The 16,163-nt window shown below is 55.2% G+C and overlaps 1 protein-coding gene across 4 annotated transcripts; it reads left to right on the top strand.

The window, feature by feature from the left end:
- The first annotated feature begins 335 nt into the window (after window positions 1-335).
- LOC135402470 (Krueppel-like factor 15) lies at window positions 336-9,258 on the top strand. 4 transcript variants are annotated; one of them, XM_064635675.1, is made up of 4 exons: window positions 336-1,801; window positions 2,386-2,862; window positions 4,308-5,246; window positions 7,880-9,258. In XM_064635675.1, exons 3-4 carry the CDS (start codon window positions 4,378-4,380, stop codon window positions 8,055-8,057), a joined length of 1,047 nt encoding a protein of 348 aa, XP_064491745.1. In that variant the 5' UTR covers window positions 336-1,801; window positions 2,386-2,862; window positions 4,308-4,377; the 3' UTR covers window positions 8,058-9,258. The 4 variants fall into 4 exon arrangements, with proteins under 4 accessions (XP_064491745.1, XP_064491744.1, XP_064491747.1 ...); XM_064635674.1 differs by having other exon boundaries at window positions 2,383-2,862; XM_064635676.1 differs by lacking the exon at window positions 336-1,801 and having other exon boundaries at window positions 2,083-2,495; window positions 2,707-2,862.
- The last annotated feature ends 6,905 nt before the right edge of the window (window positions 9,259-16,163 follow it).

The raw sequence follows: 16,163 nt of genomic DNA, 5'->3' as shown, positions 1-16,163 counted from the left end.
GAGGCGTGGCTAGAGACGGAGGGGCAGGGTTGTGGGTTGGGTTTGTGATTGAGGGGCGGGGCCAAAGGCGGGGCCAGTGACGAGTTGGGAGATGGGCGGGGCCGGTGCCTGGGGGCGTGGTCATGGAAAAGGGGCGGGCCCAAGGCAGAGTAATTGATGGGGCGGGGAAATGGGCGTGACCACGAACCGGGGGCGTGGTCAGTGGGACTGAGGGGCGGGGTCTGTGCTGTGGGCGTGGCCGTCCCGGGGGTGCGGGCGGGATGCGGGGCTGGGATGGGCTGAAGGGCTGGGATTTGGGGTCCGGGGAGGGGCTCCGAGCGCCGCCGGGGGTTCTCCGGGGAAGGGCCGGGCTGTCCCGCACCTCCTCCCCCCGCACAGCCTCTCGCTGTTCCTGGGGAACATCCCGCTCTCTCCGCCAGGTGCTGTGCAAACCCCGCGCGGGAGTTTCTCCCTGTTTGTTATCCCCGGGGATTCTTTGTGTAAAGCGCAGCCCTTCGCGTTTCGGCCCTGCAGCATCTCAGTAGGAAGCACCGAAGGATTTTGAGGAGCTGAGATCCTCCCAGTCCTCCTTTAATACTTAAATAAGTGTTATTAATTATTATTAGCAATTCTTTAATACTTAAATAAGTATTTAATACTTTAATAAGTATTATCAGCAGTAACATTAAGGGCTGTGAAGCTGGGACACGAGGTAAGTGACACCCTGAGGCACAGCAGCGATCAGAGGAACAGCCGTGGAGTGACCTTTCCGTGCACCTTCATTGCTGGATTGGTTTTTTGGTTTGTATTTGTTTGGGGTTTTTTCAACTTTGAAGCCTTGCTCTGGCCCAGGCATTTTGTTCAGGCCCAAAATCTCGTGCTCCTCACAAAGCAGAGATAACTCTGTGTGCCTTGGCTTCACGGGGCTTGTTGGGGTACATGAGAACCACAGAATCACAGATCCCAGGGGCAGCTCCCAGATGTCCTGCGAGTCCACTCATGGAATCATTAGGATTAGAAGGGACCTCTGGAGAGCACCCAGTCCAGCCTCCCTGCCCAGGCAGGGTCACCCGGAGCAGGTGACACAGGAACCCATCCAGGTGGGTTTGGAATGTCTCCAGAGAGGGAGACTCCACACCCTTTCTGGGCAGCTGTTCCAATTCTCCGTGGAAGGAAGTTCTGCCTTGTGTTGACGTGGAACTTGTGTTTTAGTTTATGGCTGTTGCTCCTCGTCCTGCCACTGGGCACCACTGAACAGAGCCTGGCACCATCCTGACACCCCCTGGAGATATTCGTATGGATTGACGAGATCCCCTCTCGAGTCTTTGCGGTATTTTAGAGGGGCTCAGCCCACCCTGTCAAAGGCAGTCCAAGGCCATCCTTAGGGACTCCCTCAGGAGCCCACAAACCTGCAACCACACAAGGACAGACCTCACCCACCTTACCCGAACCCTACAGCCCCGCCAAAACTGTTCCTCCCGAAAGAACACCTGTATCCCGCTGGATGCCAGCGGGAACCGTCGCCGCCGCTGCCTGCTGGGACTCGAACTTCTTTTCCAGAAACGTTGGAGAAACCTGGACCGTTTCCAGTATAAATTAACAGGGGAAGGAAACCACGGCAAACTGCGGGATCTCCTCCGGGAGCAGCTCCAGCCGCCCCGGGCAGGGACAGAGCGGGGACACCCCGAGCCCCCGGTGCCCCTCCCGGGGCGGGTGTTCCCGTGCCAATGGGATCGGCGGCCGGAGCCGAGCCCTCTGCGGGGCGGGGCGGGCCGGGAGCCGCCCCCGCCGGGAGCTGCGGGACCCGCATGGACCGAGCCGGGTAAGGGGCGCGGGGGGCGCGGGGGGTCCCGCCCTGCAGCGCTCCCGGGGGGCACGGCCGGGGCCGGGGTCGGGGCCAGGGTGGGCTTCGCTCCCCTCGGGGATGAAGCGAGTGGCACAACCAGCCTGGGCGTCCCCGGCCCTGGGGGTTTTCCAGGGGCTTCCATCCCCGCCCAGGATGCCCCCGGGGTGGGTTGGGGGCTGCAGCGGGAGCGGACCCCGCTCCCGCCCGCTCGTCCCCGGGCATCGCTTCATCGCGGCGGGGTCGCACCGGCCACACGTGGCCCCGGCGGTGACCGGGTGGCACCCGCGGCCCCGGGCGGGTCACAGGCGCTCGCTCACGTTGCTCGGTCACGGGAGCGGAGCCCTGACCCTCGGCTGCGTTCCCAGCTCCGGCCTGTTGGCCGACCTTGGGCCAAATCGCTTTTTCTCCGTGTGCTCAGGCTGCACATCTGCTGCTTTCAGACGGCACCCGAGTGCTTCTGAGGGGGGTTGAACAACTGCAGGAGTGGAAGTGCAAAGAGAAGCTCGAGAGCCTTGCAGTGTGACCAGAGGGCCACTCAGGGCTCCGTTCTCTTGCAGTAGCTTTGGGGTGACAGCACCGTTGGCATTTTGCAGAATTGCCTTGGGTTGAGAAGGCACTGACACCTGCAACAGGTACCCACTGAGTGTGTTGGCACAGAACATGCCACCAGGTAACACATTTCCCCCTGTCACCGCTCTGCCGGGTGGGGCATCACTAATTGCCCCCACTCAGATGGGAAAATGAGGATCAGAGCACTCCAAGGCTGCACGAGAAATCTGCAGCAGAGCTGGAGATCCTGCTCAGATCTCCTCAGTCCTGAGCCAGCAGCTCAACCACCAGCCCTTCCTGCCCTCTGGTCGTGCTTTTATTCCTGTTGTCAGTTCAACAGAAGGGTTGTACCACACGAGGCTCCTCAGCTAAGGAGTTTATAGTGCAATTCAGTTGTCCTGGGGATGTGCTGGAGGGATGGAGACTTCCTGAGCTGCTCTGCAAGGAGACCTGGTTGGAAAATCAGGTTTTAAGACCTTCTGGAAGAGGTAAACAGAAGTGTTTGGTAGCCAGAGGGGGGGAGGCTTTCCCTGCAGAAAGAGAAGCAGAGACCAGAGATCATAAAACTGGAGTGGAGGAAGGAGTGGAGTTGGGTGCTGCCTTGAAGGGGATGGTTCAGAGCAGGAATTTGTGTTGTGCTGAAAATTTGAAGCCTGAAGGCTGAGATTGGCCCAGACACCTTCCTTACCTGGTGTGTGAGCAGGGGCAGCCTCTGCTCACCACGAGTTGCTGATGCAGAGCTGTGAGATGGCTTGGGCAGTGCTGCAAATGCCCCCTGAGCAACGTGGCACCTTGCTCTGGGCAGGTTTTAGACAATGTGGGGGTTATTTTTTTAAGAGTAAGAGCATTTATATCACATCCAGACTGCTTCTCAAAAATTCCCTCTCCCAGCTCTGAGAGCACTGATAACCAGGACTGGCCTGACTGGTTTGCAGCTCTGCAGAAATCTCATGGACTTGCTCTGGAAAAGGGACTTGGACATAGGTTTTCCTTCCCTTGGAAGCAGGATTTCTGTGTTAAATGTGAATAGCTCCTGATGCCTCGGGGGGTTTGGGTGCTCTGGAGCAGGATGCAGCCTCCAAGCTGACATCTCACAGGGGCAGGGATGGTGTGTGTCTGCTCTGAGGGTGCTCTGGCACCTCACTCACAACCCCCTGAGCCACAGCAGGGCCTGGGGGGGTCTGAGGTGTTGACTCGTGGAAGACCAGTCACCTCTGGAGACCACCCAGGTCTGACCTGTAGACACTGTGCTCCTTCTCCCGTGGTGTTTGTGTCCTCAGGGGCCCTGGGAGCTGACCCCAGACAGGCTGTCTGTGCTGCTCTCTGGAGGTGTGACCGAGTTTGGGCAGACCTGCCTGAACAGGGGCCCTCCCAGCTGACTTGTTCAGGCACTGCTGGCCCTGGCCCCACAGAGTGGGTGAACACTCACCAGGGCCGCGGGCACTTTGGCAGCAGCACCCTCCGAGCTGTCTGGGTACCTGTGCAGGTAGTGAGCTCAGATCCAGCCAGGCCAGGTCTGTGTCAGGGTGTGGTTGCACCACATTTGCAGTGTGGAGAAGCCAGCACCCTCTCCTGGATCACAATTAACTCGTGGTTGGAAGCCCCAAGTCATCCCCTCCACCACCCAGCAGTGCAGAGCTGCCCTCCGGCGTAGGTGGAAGAGGGATGAAGGGTTTCATTGTGTATTTTTACCTTCATAAACTCCCCAGAGAAGTTTGCTTCTAGGGGGAAATCTGGCTCTTTGCAGCCTGCTGGCACCCTGGAGAGGAAAGTGGTTAGCATGTGGGGTTTTTTTTGAGCAACAGACTCTTTAAAAACAAAGGCCACTGACTAGTTCTGATGTTTTCTTTTTCACGCACAGTCCATTTTATTCAAAGGGTTTTCATGTTTGCTTTTTGAATTTGGAAATAACCTTGGTGGTGTTCCCTTGCAGATGAACAAAGACTTCCCCAGCTGAGCTATTCCAGAGGCTCCTGAGCTGCCTGTGGGTAGTGAGTCAACAAATGGTCTCTGTGAGCTGCCAGGAGCTGCTGCCCTCCTTGACCAGCCTCGAGAGCTTGACCAGTGCTCTGCAGTGCAGGATGCCACCGTCCCTTCTGCCAGGACATGGCAGTGAGAGGACATCTGGCCCCCCAGAGGGCTTTGGCCACCTCCTGGCAGGCAGCACTAGCCCCGCTGAAGGCGTCCTGCTGTCCAAGGGGGAACAGCCCAAAGCCCAGCTCGCCGTCTGCGAGGCTCAGCTCAGGCTGCCCGACTTCTGCAGCAGCCTCTCCCAGGACTTCATCCCCACCCTGGAGGAGATCGAGGAGTTCCTGAGGGAGAAGGCAGAGTTCCTCAGAGATGAAGGAGGAGGGAGGGACAGCAAGCCCGAGGTCAGCTCGGGTGGCTCTGGGGAACAGCCCGTCTCCAGTGTGCAGGGAGATGCCTCAAGCACTGCTCAGCCTGGAGGGACAGCTGATGGTGGGGACCAGGCAGTGGCTGCTGGGAGCATCCCTGTTGTCCTCCAAATCCAGCCTCTCCAGATGGACAGCCACCCACAGGGGGTCAGGGTGGCCCAGCTGGTCATCAGCCTGCAGGGCCCAAACCTCCCCCTCCTCCCTCAGCTCCAGCCCCCCGTGACCACCGTGGACCAAAAATACGTCAGGATTGCCCCCCTGCCAGTCCCCACGAGGCCTGGGGCTCTGGGGGACGTGCAGGAGGTGGAGGCAGCCCCCGGGCACCAGCAGGGCCCCCCTGCCCTCTCCCGGATGCACAAGTGCTCCCACCCGGGCTGTGACAAGGTGTATTCCAAGAGCTCCCACCTGAAGGCTCATTTCCGTCGGCACACCGGGGAGAAACCCTACACCTGTGCCTGGCCCAACTGCGGCTGGAGGTGAGTGGGGGGCTCTGGGAGGGCAGGGGTCCTTGGAAAAGGCCTGCCAGGGCTTGGGGAGGTGGCAGGAGAGCTCCTGGCATAAAATCACCTGTTTTCTTTCCCGAGCGACTTATAGGTGAGAGCTGGAAGGAGACCCGGAGAAGTGAAGCTTGTGGAGTGCTTTGGGTGGTTTTCACTCAGTCCAAAAGTGCTGAAAATCTCCAGCTGGGGATATGTAGCTGATATTCTCCCCAGCACCCCAAATCCTCCTTGAACTGGGTGCCTAAACCCCCTCTGGCAATAGACCTTTTCCAAGTGATGTGTTCATCTTGGAAGCTTTCTGTGTCTAGCTCAGGACAATTTCTGCAGTGGGGCTCCAAAAGTGGCTTCTCCCATTAATATTTATCCAAGGAAACAGGAGTCTCAGTCCTTCCTCAGCAGCCAGTGTGTAATTCTGTGTTTGTTTTGCAACCTTTTGCTTTCTCTTGCTGTTTGCTGCCCTGGCTGCCCGTATCCCTCACACCCCCGTGGGCCTGTGGTGTATCTCCATGTTGCATTTACTTTTGTTTGCTCTGCACGTGATGGTGGTGGTTGTTTCCTTTGATCTGTGTTCCCTAAATGAGCCCTGCTCCCTAAATTAACGCTGCTATTTAATCTGGCTGCACTTCTCTGATTACTGCTCTGCTGGGGTGTTCTCTTCCTGGTGCTGGGTGCCTGTCCCGAGGGGCAGGATGCTCGTACAGCCTTTGGCAGGAAGGGCTGACAGTCCTCAGGTCTTTCCATCAGCAGATCTCCAGGGATACCACACACAGAACCACTGCTGGCAGCTGAGCTTTCCTGGTTTCTTACACAATGTTCTGGTTTTCCCTCTCTGCCTCGTTCCCCTGGATGGTTTTACGGTGTCTGTCTTGGGGTGCTGAAACCCTGGAAGGTTTGAGACTAATCTGAATTTTGGGGCTCCCTCTTGCTGCCCCTTTGCCCTCAGAAACTGTCCCTCCATTTCAGCTGCAACCACAGCACAGGTTTATCAGCATCAGCTCCTTTTCCAGTCCCAACCAGGAGTGCTGAACCCTCCTGTACCTGTTGCTCAGAGCCTGGGGATTGAGGAGGGGACGGTGGCAACCACACAAGCATCACTTTTCCCTCTGGGGAGGAGGAAAGGGCTGGTGCCAGCCTGTCCAACAGCATCCTGCAGGCTGCTGTGCTCTGCTCCCCCTCCACAGCATCAGCTGTGCTATCAGATGGACTCACCTGGTTCTCCAGGCTGTGCTCCCTTTTCTAGATGTGTCCCTCACTTAAAAATAGATCTGTCCCTTCTCCTGGCCCTGCTCTTCATGGGGGAGCTGAGACCTTGGAACTCTCTTCTCTCCACAAAGCTGGGAAAGAAGTCAGTGGTTCTCCTGGAAGACCTGAGGGTGGCCTTGGGACACGTCTTGTTTCCCCAGAGGTTTTTGTGAGCAGCCACAGGATTTCCCAGCCCAGGTGTGAGCCTGAAATCCTCTCACAGGAGTCCAGGGTTGCAGCTGAAGCTCTTTGCTTTGTGCTTTTTTGCGTGGGCACGTTTCAGCCGGATGGAAAAACCCTCCTGTCCTAATGCTCCTGCCATCTGTGCTGGCTCCTCACAGGCAGAGCAGGAGGAAATCCAGCCTGGTCCTGCTCTCCAGCACTGCCCTGACATGCAAAGCCATCCTGGAGCCACTCCAGGCCTTGTGAGACCTTGGGGGTGGCACTCAAAGTACCTGTGCCCCACCTGCTGCCCGTGCCCCCAAGGCTGGAGCTGTGTGTGCCAGGTGGAAGGAAGGTGCAGGGGAATTAAGTGGGGACACTTCATGTGGTTAAAGGGACTTTCCAGGCTGTTCAGCTGATCTGCTCTGGGTGTGGGAGTTACACAGAGCAGCAGTGTGGACACTGGGTATTCCTGTGGTCCTTGTTCCTGCATCCTCAGAACCAACAGTTGCTTTGGCACAGGAACCTCTGCCCTGTGCTCCAGGCTGGCTGTGTCTGCTTTTCCTCCCTTTTTCTCTGTGTTTAACTCAGCTCCCAGGCAGCTTCCCTTTTCCCAGTTCCCAGTCCAGCCCAAGCTGATGGGGAAAACTCACTGCCACTGGGAGGAACAAGGGGATGCTCAGAGTTTGCAGGGAGAACCCACACCCTCAGAGAAAACAAACCTTCTCTCAACAGCTCTGGGCTGGATGGGGAGTTATAGGAAAGCCTTCCCTCCCAGGCTCCTGGACTGTGTGTCCTTTAGGCACTGCCAGCCTGGGAGGATGCCCCAAAAATCCCTGTCTCACCATGTCTGGCCTCGGGGCTCTCAGCTCCTGCGTTTCAGCAAGTTAAAACAAATGAAGGAAGCAGGTGGCCAGTGTCCTTAAAGAGCAGTGGAAAGAGATTAAGATCTCAGTGGGTGAATTACTTTCCCCCTTCCTATTTCCAAGCAGGATCCCAAACCCTATTTCCAAACCTGGAGGAGTCTGTTTCGGGAGCTCTGCCCTCCCTGGCAGGTTGGATGGGGCAGAGGAGTGACCTGTCTAGGGTGCTCCAGGAGGCTGTGGCAGAGGCAGAGCTCAGCCTCCCCCATGCCAGGGTGCCCATATCCCCTGTCCTGTCCAGCAGGGAAGGCTGGACCCCACCTCTGTTCCCTTCTCCCGCAGGTTCTCCCGGTCGGACGAGCTCTCCCGTCACAAGCGCTCCCACTCCGGGGTGAAGCCCTACCAATGTGCTGCCTGTGAGAAGAGGTTTGCCCGCAGTGACCATTTAGCCAAACACCTGAAGATCCACCGGGGCCAGCCCTGCAGCCCACGGACACCTCAGGGGGGCAGCAGGAGGTAATTCCTGCTGCTCATCCCTGCCAGGAGGCCCCAGAGCCGAGCAAACGGTGCAGAAACCACCAAGGAAGAGGGGGAAATGACTCTTTGCCAAACGATAGGAGAGGCTGTGTTAGCCCTCTGTTCAAGGATGACAATGGTCATGGCCTGTTTCTGGTACTTCTGTCCTTCTCTGAAATACATGTGATGGAAAGTGGAGTTAATCTGGGGTGAGAGAGTCTGTGGGGGGAAGTGGGGTTGGGGTGAGACAGCTTGGCAAGATTTGCACACCTTGAGAGACAGAGCAGAGAATGTCCAGCCCAGAGGAGCTTTGGATGTCCCATCCCTGGAAGTGTTCAAGAACAGGCTGGATGGGGATAGTGGGAGGTGTCCCTTCCCCTGGCAGGGGGTGAAATGAGGTGGGATTTAAGATCTCTTCCGGCCCAAACCATTTTATGATCCTATGATTTGTTCTGCCTGTGTGTGAGCTCAGCTGGTGGGGTGGCATCCAGGGGAAACTGTGGGTGGATAGGGTCATGAAATCCTTGAATGGTTTGGGTGGGAAGGGACCTTAAAGATCATTTCCTCCCACCCCCTGCCATGGGCAGGGACACCTTCCACTAGCCCAGGTTGCTCCAAGTCCTGTCCAACCTGGCCTTGGACACTTCCAGGGATGGGGCAGCCACAGCTTCTCTGGGCAACCTGTCCCAGGGCCTCCCCACCCTCACAGGGAGGAATTCCTTCCCAATATCCAATCTAAACCTATTCTCTTTCAGTGGGAAGCCATTCCCCTTGTCCTGTCCCTCCAGTTCCTGGTGAAATGGGGGATGGATGGGGGGTGTTTGCTGTGGGGGCCGAAGCAGACATTGGAAATGGCTTTTCTGGTGTGGTTGAGGTGGTTGTGTTGTCCCCAGATCTGCTTTTCTGTGCTGGTGGTTCTCCATCTGCCTGGCACTGGGCACACTGGAGTCCTCAGGGAGCAGGACAATGTGTGAAGGGGTGGGAGATGCATCTGTGGAGCTCAGTCCAAGGTGTGCCCTAAAAGGGATCAGGAAAGCAGCACCAGAAAAGTCCTTTTTAACATGAAAGGAGAGTGCCAAGGAGAGACAGGGATGTGTGAGACCCCAGAAGAGCTGAGAGCCCCTATCAGGGGGGCAGAGCAGCTCCCGGGCTCTGACGTCCCTCTTGTATTTGACTTCTGGTTAATTAAAGGCCAACTCCTCGCTCCTGTGCCAAGTTCCTGAGCTTCTGCAAACATCTGGGAGGGAATTATGTGCTTGTACAAACACAGAACAAGCGTCAGGAGTTCGAGGTAGGCAGGGTGCCCTTTCCACGTGGCTTTGCCAGCACGTCTCGAGCTGATATTTGGTGCCCTGCAGGCTCTAACTGGGCTGTGCCCCTGCCCTGCTGCTGATACCCCGATGTTCTCCCAGCTCAGGGCTTCACGTGCTTGTCTCACGCTGCCCTTGAGCTGCTTTAGGGAGGAATGTTGAGTTGTGCCCAAAACAAGGACTGGGAAATGAGCTGATCCCTATTCCCTGCCCTGTGGAGGGCGGGTTTGTACAGCAGAGAGGTTGTTCTCTGGTCCCTACAGGGTTTTTTTTTTGGTGGTGACTCTGGGGAAGGGAGAAGCTGGAGAGGTGGGGGTGGGTATGGTGTCCTTCTCCAAGGGGTGGTAGAAACATCTCTGGATGAGACACCAGATTTCTGTGTGAGACACACAAGCTTGGGAAGGAATCCCCCCTGGGGACGGTGTCGTGTGGCTGGAGATGGGGATGCTGGGGGCTCTTCCAGCTTTGCTGAAGTCACAGCAGTGAAAGAAGGAGCAAGGGAGCTGAAAATCCTTGTTTTGCTCTTAAACTAGAATATTTAGGGATGCTTATGCTGCCCCTGAAGGAGATGCTGATACAATGGAGATGGATGAAGTAGAGGACTTCCCACCACTGAGGTTCTCTGAGGGTCTCCCTGATGATCTTGTTTCTCCTGCTGTTTGTCATTCCAGGGGCCACAATTCAGGCCAGGAGCTGATGCTCTACAAGCACTAAAGAGAAAGGTCCTCTTCCCCCACACTTTTGGCCCCCACAAACAGCCAGTTTCCCCAAAATCTAACCCCCCTGGGTGCAGAAACGCTGTTTCCACAGAGGAGAAAGGTAACTAAAGCCGGGGTTTGGATCCTTCTTTGTGGAAACAAGCCATCCAGCAGCTGAAGGATGGCTCCTGGCCAGGCTCCAGCCTCAGCCAAGTGGGGAACCAGCTGTGGCTGCAGGAAGAGCCACAGCTAATGGAGCTGCTGTTGTGATTCCAGAGGGCTGGGGTGTTCCTGGGGGAACACCCTCATCGCCGGCTCTCCCAATCCCCGGGCGGCACCAAGGGCTGGAGCCACGCTGCTCACCTGCAGATCCAAGCTTTCCCCAAAGGTCTGGGAGGGCTGGTTTCTTGATCCTGGCTTCAAACTCCCTCATCCTTAGCTCCCAGGTGGGAAGGTGTGGATGGGCTGCAGGGAAAGTCGCTGCCTGCAGCGGGATTTCTGCCCTGGGAGTGCGAGTGTGTGACCTGCAGTGCCCGTGTTGGCTGTTTGGGGAGAGCTCTCCCCTCTGGGGAGGGAAGGCAGCTTTCCCAAGGATTAGCTGGAGATCTGGGGCTGCTGTGGGCGCTCCTGGCCTGGTCAAGCATGACCAGATGCCAGCAAGGAACACATCCCAGGTGAGTGTGCTGGGGATGAGCCGGAGCACACAGGTATTCCAGAGCCTATTTTGGGCTGCCTTTTGTTCCAGAGGCTTTTTGCCTGGCAAGGAATTCACTTCATGCCCTCTTTGCTGGAGGGCTCTCTGCAGAGGCCACGTGCCAACATGACTCATGCCCCGGCTCGTGCTTTTCTCTGTCCCCCTTTGCTCTTCTCCCTCGCTCCAGACTCGCTCCCAGCACTCCCTGCTCGCTCTGGACCTGCCCCATCCTGCCTCCCTCCGCTCCCAGCCCAAGGCAACTGGTGAGGCTGCACCCTTCCAAACGGTGGGGCAAGAACAGCCACAGTGTCTCATCCTTAGTCCCAAGCCCTTCTCTGTTCTCCAGAGGGTCCACTCTGCTCCTGGGGTGGAGCTGCTGTGGGACACAGGGCTGGGAGCACTGGCAGTGGGTATTTAACAGCCTGCCCGGTGTGTTTTGCCATTTCTTTAGCAAAACCACAAAGGGAGAGGAGAGATTTTTATAAAACAACCCACCCTAGATCCGTATCTCTTGTGCAGTGGGTGTTGTAGCCTCACCTGCTTCCCTCTGGGGGCTTTGGATGGCTTACAAGGTTTACTGGAGGCTCTGTAATTACCCCTCCTTTGCTCCAGTGAGGGTTTTGCTCCCCAGAAACGTTCACTGGGCAAGTGAGATGTGACCTGTGGCAGCAGGAGGGACGAGGATCCTTCTGCCTCCCCACAGGCAGAAAAGCACCAGGGCTGCCAGGAGGTGACACAAGTGTCACCGAGGCTGCTGGGCTTTAACCTGGCTCTGCCTCTAAGTGAATCCATGTGCCTGCCATGGATTCCCTGTAAGAGGAGCAGGAATGGGAGGGACTGGTTGCCTTGTGCTGGAAGCCAGAAGGCTGTCACAGGTTGCTAAGCAGTGCTTTTTAAGAAATTCATGCAGGCAGACAGGAGTTGTAGCAGGGCAGGACGTGGGAGAGCACGGGGAGAAATTCAGGCAACGTTTCTAAATTTGCAGCTGGGGGCTCTGGATTTAGCAGGAGCGCAGTGCAGAGCCCTCCATCCTCGGCAGCACGAGTGACAGCAGTGACATCCCCAGCTGCCCACGTGGAGCTCGTGCTGGCTGCTCATCCTGAGGGATGAGCCAAGGGCCAGTGCAAATCCTCAGCCTGCTTTAAAGCCCCTTTGGAAATACAGCTCTAAGATGGATAAGATGCATTAGGGTTTTCTTTTCCCTTTTTTTTCCCCCTTAATAAAATCAGAACTGGATTTTTATTAATGATTCTGCTTCCAGAGTTCAGTTTTACTGCAGGTAAATGCAATTCTTGGAGTAGTTGCTGTCTCTCACAGTGGTTCAGCAGCAGAATTTGGCTTGAGGCAGGGAGAAAACTAGAATCTGAGCTTTTTGGGAAGAACAGGGAAAAAATCCCTTTGTGGGAATGGGATTGAACAGGCAAAGAGGGTCATCTGAGGGTTCCTCCACTGCCACCAGCTAGGCCAGGTCCTGGCCCTGAGTGACAAAAGGTGGGAGCTGCTAATGGGATAGAGCTGGAGAAGGTTTGCAGCTCTATGGGCAAGGTTTTATCCTTCAAGTGTCTCCTCAGCACTTCTTGGGCCTGAAGCTGGAAGGGAAAGGGAAGGAGCCCTGTGTTGGATCACACATGTCCCAGGACGTGGTTCAAGCTCTTCTGGAGCCATCACTGGGCACAAAACACAACATTTCCTTGCCCAGGTGTGGGTACATCCCAGCCTTGTGCTGCAGGGGATGCAGGAGCTCCCACCCTGGGGACTGAGGGGTTAATGAACAAACGAGCTCAATTAAAACAGCTGGCTGGGCTTGACTTACTCCTTCATAATCAGCTTTCTAAGGAGGCACAGGAGCACTCCCAGGGAGGCTGGAGCAGGGAAGAACATCCCCATGTAGGAATGAGGCTGATGAGTGAGTGGCTCTTGCCCGTCGCTCGCCCCGCAGGGCTCGGTGCCCCCAACCCCGGGCTGGGGGTTTGTCCTTAGCATGGACTTGGGACAGGTTGTTTGCAGGGATGCACCTCTCCTAGGAGCTGCTCTCCGCTGCCTGTGCAGGTAAAACACTTTGCTTTCTGATGTTTTGCCCCAAAGAGGGGGAGGTTTCCAGCTGATGGGACGAATTCCCTGTGGGAGAGGACAGGGGGGTGACAGCGTCTGGTCAGTCGTGACGTTCTGTGTTTCATCCAGGAACTGGGCAGTGGTACAGAAAAGGCTTATCCTTCCCTGCTTCCCTCGAAAATCCACCCAGATAAAGCCTTTTTTTGGCGTAGAAAGTACGTGGTGGGAGTTGGGAGGGGGAATCAGATCCGTGATTCGACATCCACGGATCCGTGGCCGCTTTTGGAAACGTCGGTTCTTTCCTGTGAACTGCCCTGAATTCCCCTCAATTAGAGCTTCCCAGCTCCTTGCTGAGGGAGCTGAGCGAGCTGCAGTCTGGCTCCTCACCTCTGCTACCTCAGACCTGGGGTTTGTTTGCACAGACAACGGGCTCTGGGATGAAATTCCAGGTGCCACATCAGCGGTCTCTGCCCTGCGACGGTGCAGGTGGGTCAGCTGAGGAGAACCAGGGAGGTTTCTAAGGGTTGTGTGAGGAATTTTACTCAGGATGTGGGAACTTCACGAGGGGAATCGTGCATTTGGTAGGAGAAGGGCTGTGTAACACAGTGGGAACTAGTTTGGCAACGTTGGGTAACACCCAGAGCTCTCTGGTGCACAGCTTTAGGGCTAAACTTTCACAAGCACCTGAAAGCACCTCTGAGCTGCTCTGAGCCCTCCTGAAAAAAATTCCAGCCCTGCTCCTCACTGGGTAGAGAAGTTCTCGTGTAACTGGGCAGTTCTGCTTTTTCCTGAAATGAAATACCAGCTGTGCCTTTTGAGTATCAACAGCTATTGTAGGACCTGGGCACTGCACGTCCTGTTTGGCAAAGTATTAAACTCTGGAGCCTTTCCTCCAGCTCCCCTGGGAGCTTTGGACTTGCCTCAGTGAAATACTGAGTGGGGATGGAGGTTTGTGGACAGAAATAGTCCCCCTGTGCCTGCTGTAGGTGCTGAACATCCTCCCTCCCTCTTACCTGCCCTGAAAGTGCAGTTGCAGGACGTGGGGGCTCTTGTATCCATAGATTCAGAAATAAAGGCTTGAAACCAGCACTTTTTGAGAGCATCACAAACACCAAAGCAGAGGCAGAGAAGCTCTTTGCAAAGGAAACCTGGAGAAATGAAAAAAAAAAAAAAAAAACAAACCAGTGGAAAAAGGCTTTATTGGGTCTGAGAAATAAGAGATTTTGGGCAGGGAAGGGAACACAGGGATAGGAAGTGAGTTACATCATCATCATCACCTAGGTGCTCTAAAAGTGAAGGCTGCAGGTATTTGGGGGCTCTGAGTGCTTTGAAATACTCTGTGGGCATCCTGCAGGGTCTTTGGGATCTCTGTGAGGTGATGACTTCCCACATCCTGGGATCCTAATGCTGGGAACTGAAGCCTCAGTGAGAAACCTGGGACGGTGGAAGGAAATGAGCTTTAAGGTCCCTTCCAGCCCAAACCATCCTGGGATTCTGTGGTCCAAGAAGGTCTTGAATATTAAGCTTCCTGAGGGAGCAACAAGTGTTTTTCACTGTGAAATTTAAAAAAAAAAGAGACAAACAACCCTTCCCTTATCTAAAGGCTTTTTCCATGTCAGTGGATCCTCTTGCTAGTGAGGCACAAAACCTCTCAGAGCTGTTTCTGCTCATTCCTTGGCTTTTTAGATTCCCAATGCTCAGTCTTGGAGCTGGATTAAAATAGCCACCTGTGTGTTCTGGAGCGAGGCCTCCTTAGGGTCAGATTAGCTGTTGCATAATTTTCTGGCTTCCCTGGTGCCTGTGCTTCCATCCTGACACTCCCTCACGTCATGGCAAAGCCAGAGCCTTGCAGGAAGGCTTCTCTTCTTGGAGAAGTCAGTGCTTTTGGGAATCTCTCTGGCTGGGTTGTCCTGTGTTTTCCTACAGCTGAGGGTTCTGTATCCCCTTCGTGACCTTGTCCTCGCTCAGAACTTGCAAAATCCATCTCTAGGTGCTGCCACCTGCTCAACACTCCCCAGAAATCCCCACTGAAACGTGTTTATTTTTCTTTTTCTGCTGCCTCTTCCTCTTTAAAATGCCTTTGCACATGAGTTGCTTTTTGAAAAAGGTGTGTTTGCCTATGGGCTCTTTCCAAACCCTGCCTTGTTGCCTGCTGGGTTTTATCCCAACCCTTTGTCTTGTCCTATATCCTTCCCCTTGTGATGCTGTCTAAGATAGGAACAAGCCCACGTTGGAGAGCGGAGCAGAACAAAGTGGGAGTTGCACAAAGCAGGAAATTTATTATCCCTCTAAAAAAAGCTGCCAGTGGTGTCACCCCAGTGATGCAGCTGTAGCTGAAGGTCCTTGGGATGCTGAGGTGGGGTTGTTTTCTTTGTGTGCTGTCCCTGTCCCAAGGCAGCCTGTGCTGTCTCTTTGGATTCAGCCCCTGTGCTGTTCCCTGAGCACTAAGGAAGTCTGAAATTTTGGGGTGTGCTGGTGGATTTAGCTGATGGCAGGTGGAAACAAAGCCACAGAGAGATTATTTTATGTATTATACTTCAGCAGTTGTTTATAGAAGGGATGGATTCAGGAAGAATCTGGAGTTGTGTTGGTGCCCTCGGAGATGGAGCTTTGCTCTTCCAGAATGTTTCCAGACCCCACTGGAGCCTGGTAGGTGCTGACAGACCAGGTCTGGGTGATCCTGGATTGTGGGAAATGATCCTTTTTGGAGCTGTGTCGTTCTCCCACTCTGCACTAAAGTACTCAAAAGTCACAGCACAGTGGGTGCCAGTCCTGGGGGTTTTTCCTCTGGAGCTCCTGGAGAAACCAGCTGGTTTTGGGAGCACTCCCTGTGCTGGTCCCTTCCCAAAGAAAGGGAATTAGCTCTGTTTGAGGTGCACACACACAGAGATGTTGGCAAACCTCCCACCTCTGACTCCACAGGAAGAGCCTGAGAGGGCTTTGCATTATTTCCCTCTTTGTTTTTTGTCTCGGGGTGGGAGAAGGGAGTCCAGGCTTTAAACAGAACAAAGGCTTAGGATGGAGCATGGCAGGGAAGAGGGATGGGCACAGGGAAAAGCTCCTGGAGTTTGTCAGCAGGTCTGGCTCACTGTGGCTTAGTTGGGTTTGATTCATCTGCAGTGAAAATCAGGTAGAGCTGAGGAGGCAACTGCTCAGTGCCTTGGGAAAGGGGCCTCCTGAGCTCCCAGCTGGTCCTGGGTCAGTGCTTCCTGGCCTGGGCATTCCCAAGGGAAAAGCAGTGCTGATAATGTAAAGTGCTCTGTGGAAATAATGACTGATGCTTTCCACAGGAAAAGGAAATATGGACATGCTTTCACTTCAGAGGGGGATTTTTTTGTTCCTTTTTCTCCTTTCCC

This window comes from Pseudopipra pipra, chromosome 25 (assembly GCF_036250125.1).
Source record: "Pseudopipra pipra isolate bDixPip1 chromosome 25, bDixPip1.hap1, whole genome shotgun sequence".
Classification (NCBI taxonomy): Eukaryota; Metazoa; Chordata; class Aves; order Passeriformes; family Pipridae; genus Pseudopipra; species Pseudopipra pipra.
The sequence above is the reverse complement of the archived record's forward strand: the minus strand, read 5'-3'. Positions and strand labels throughout refer to the sequence as shown.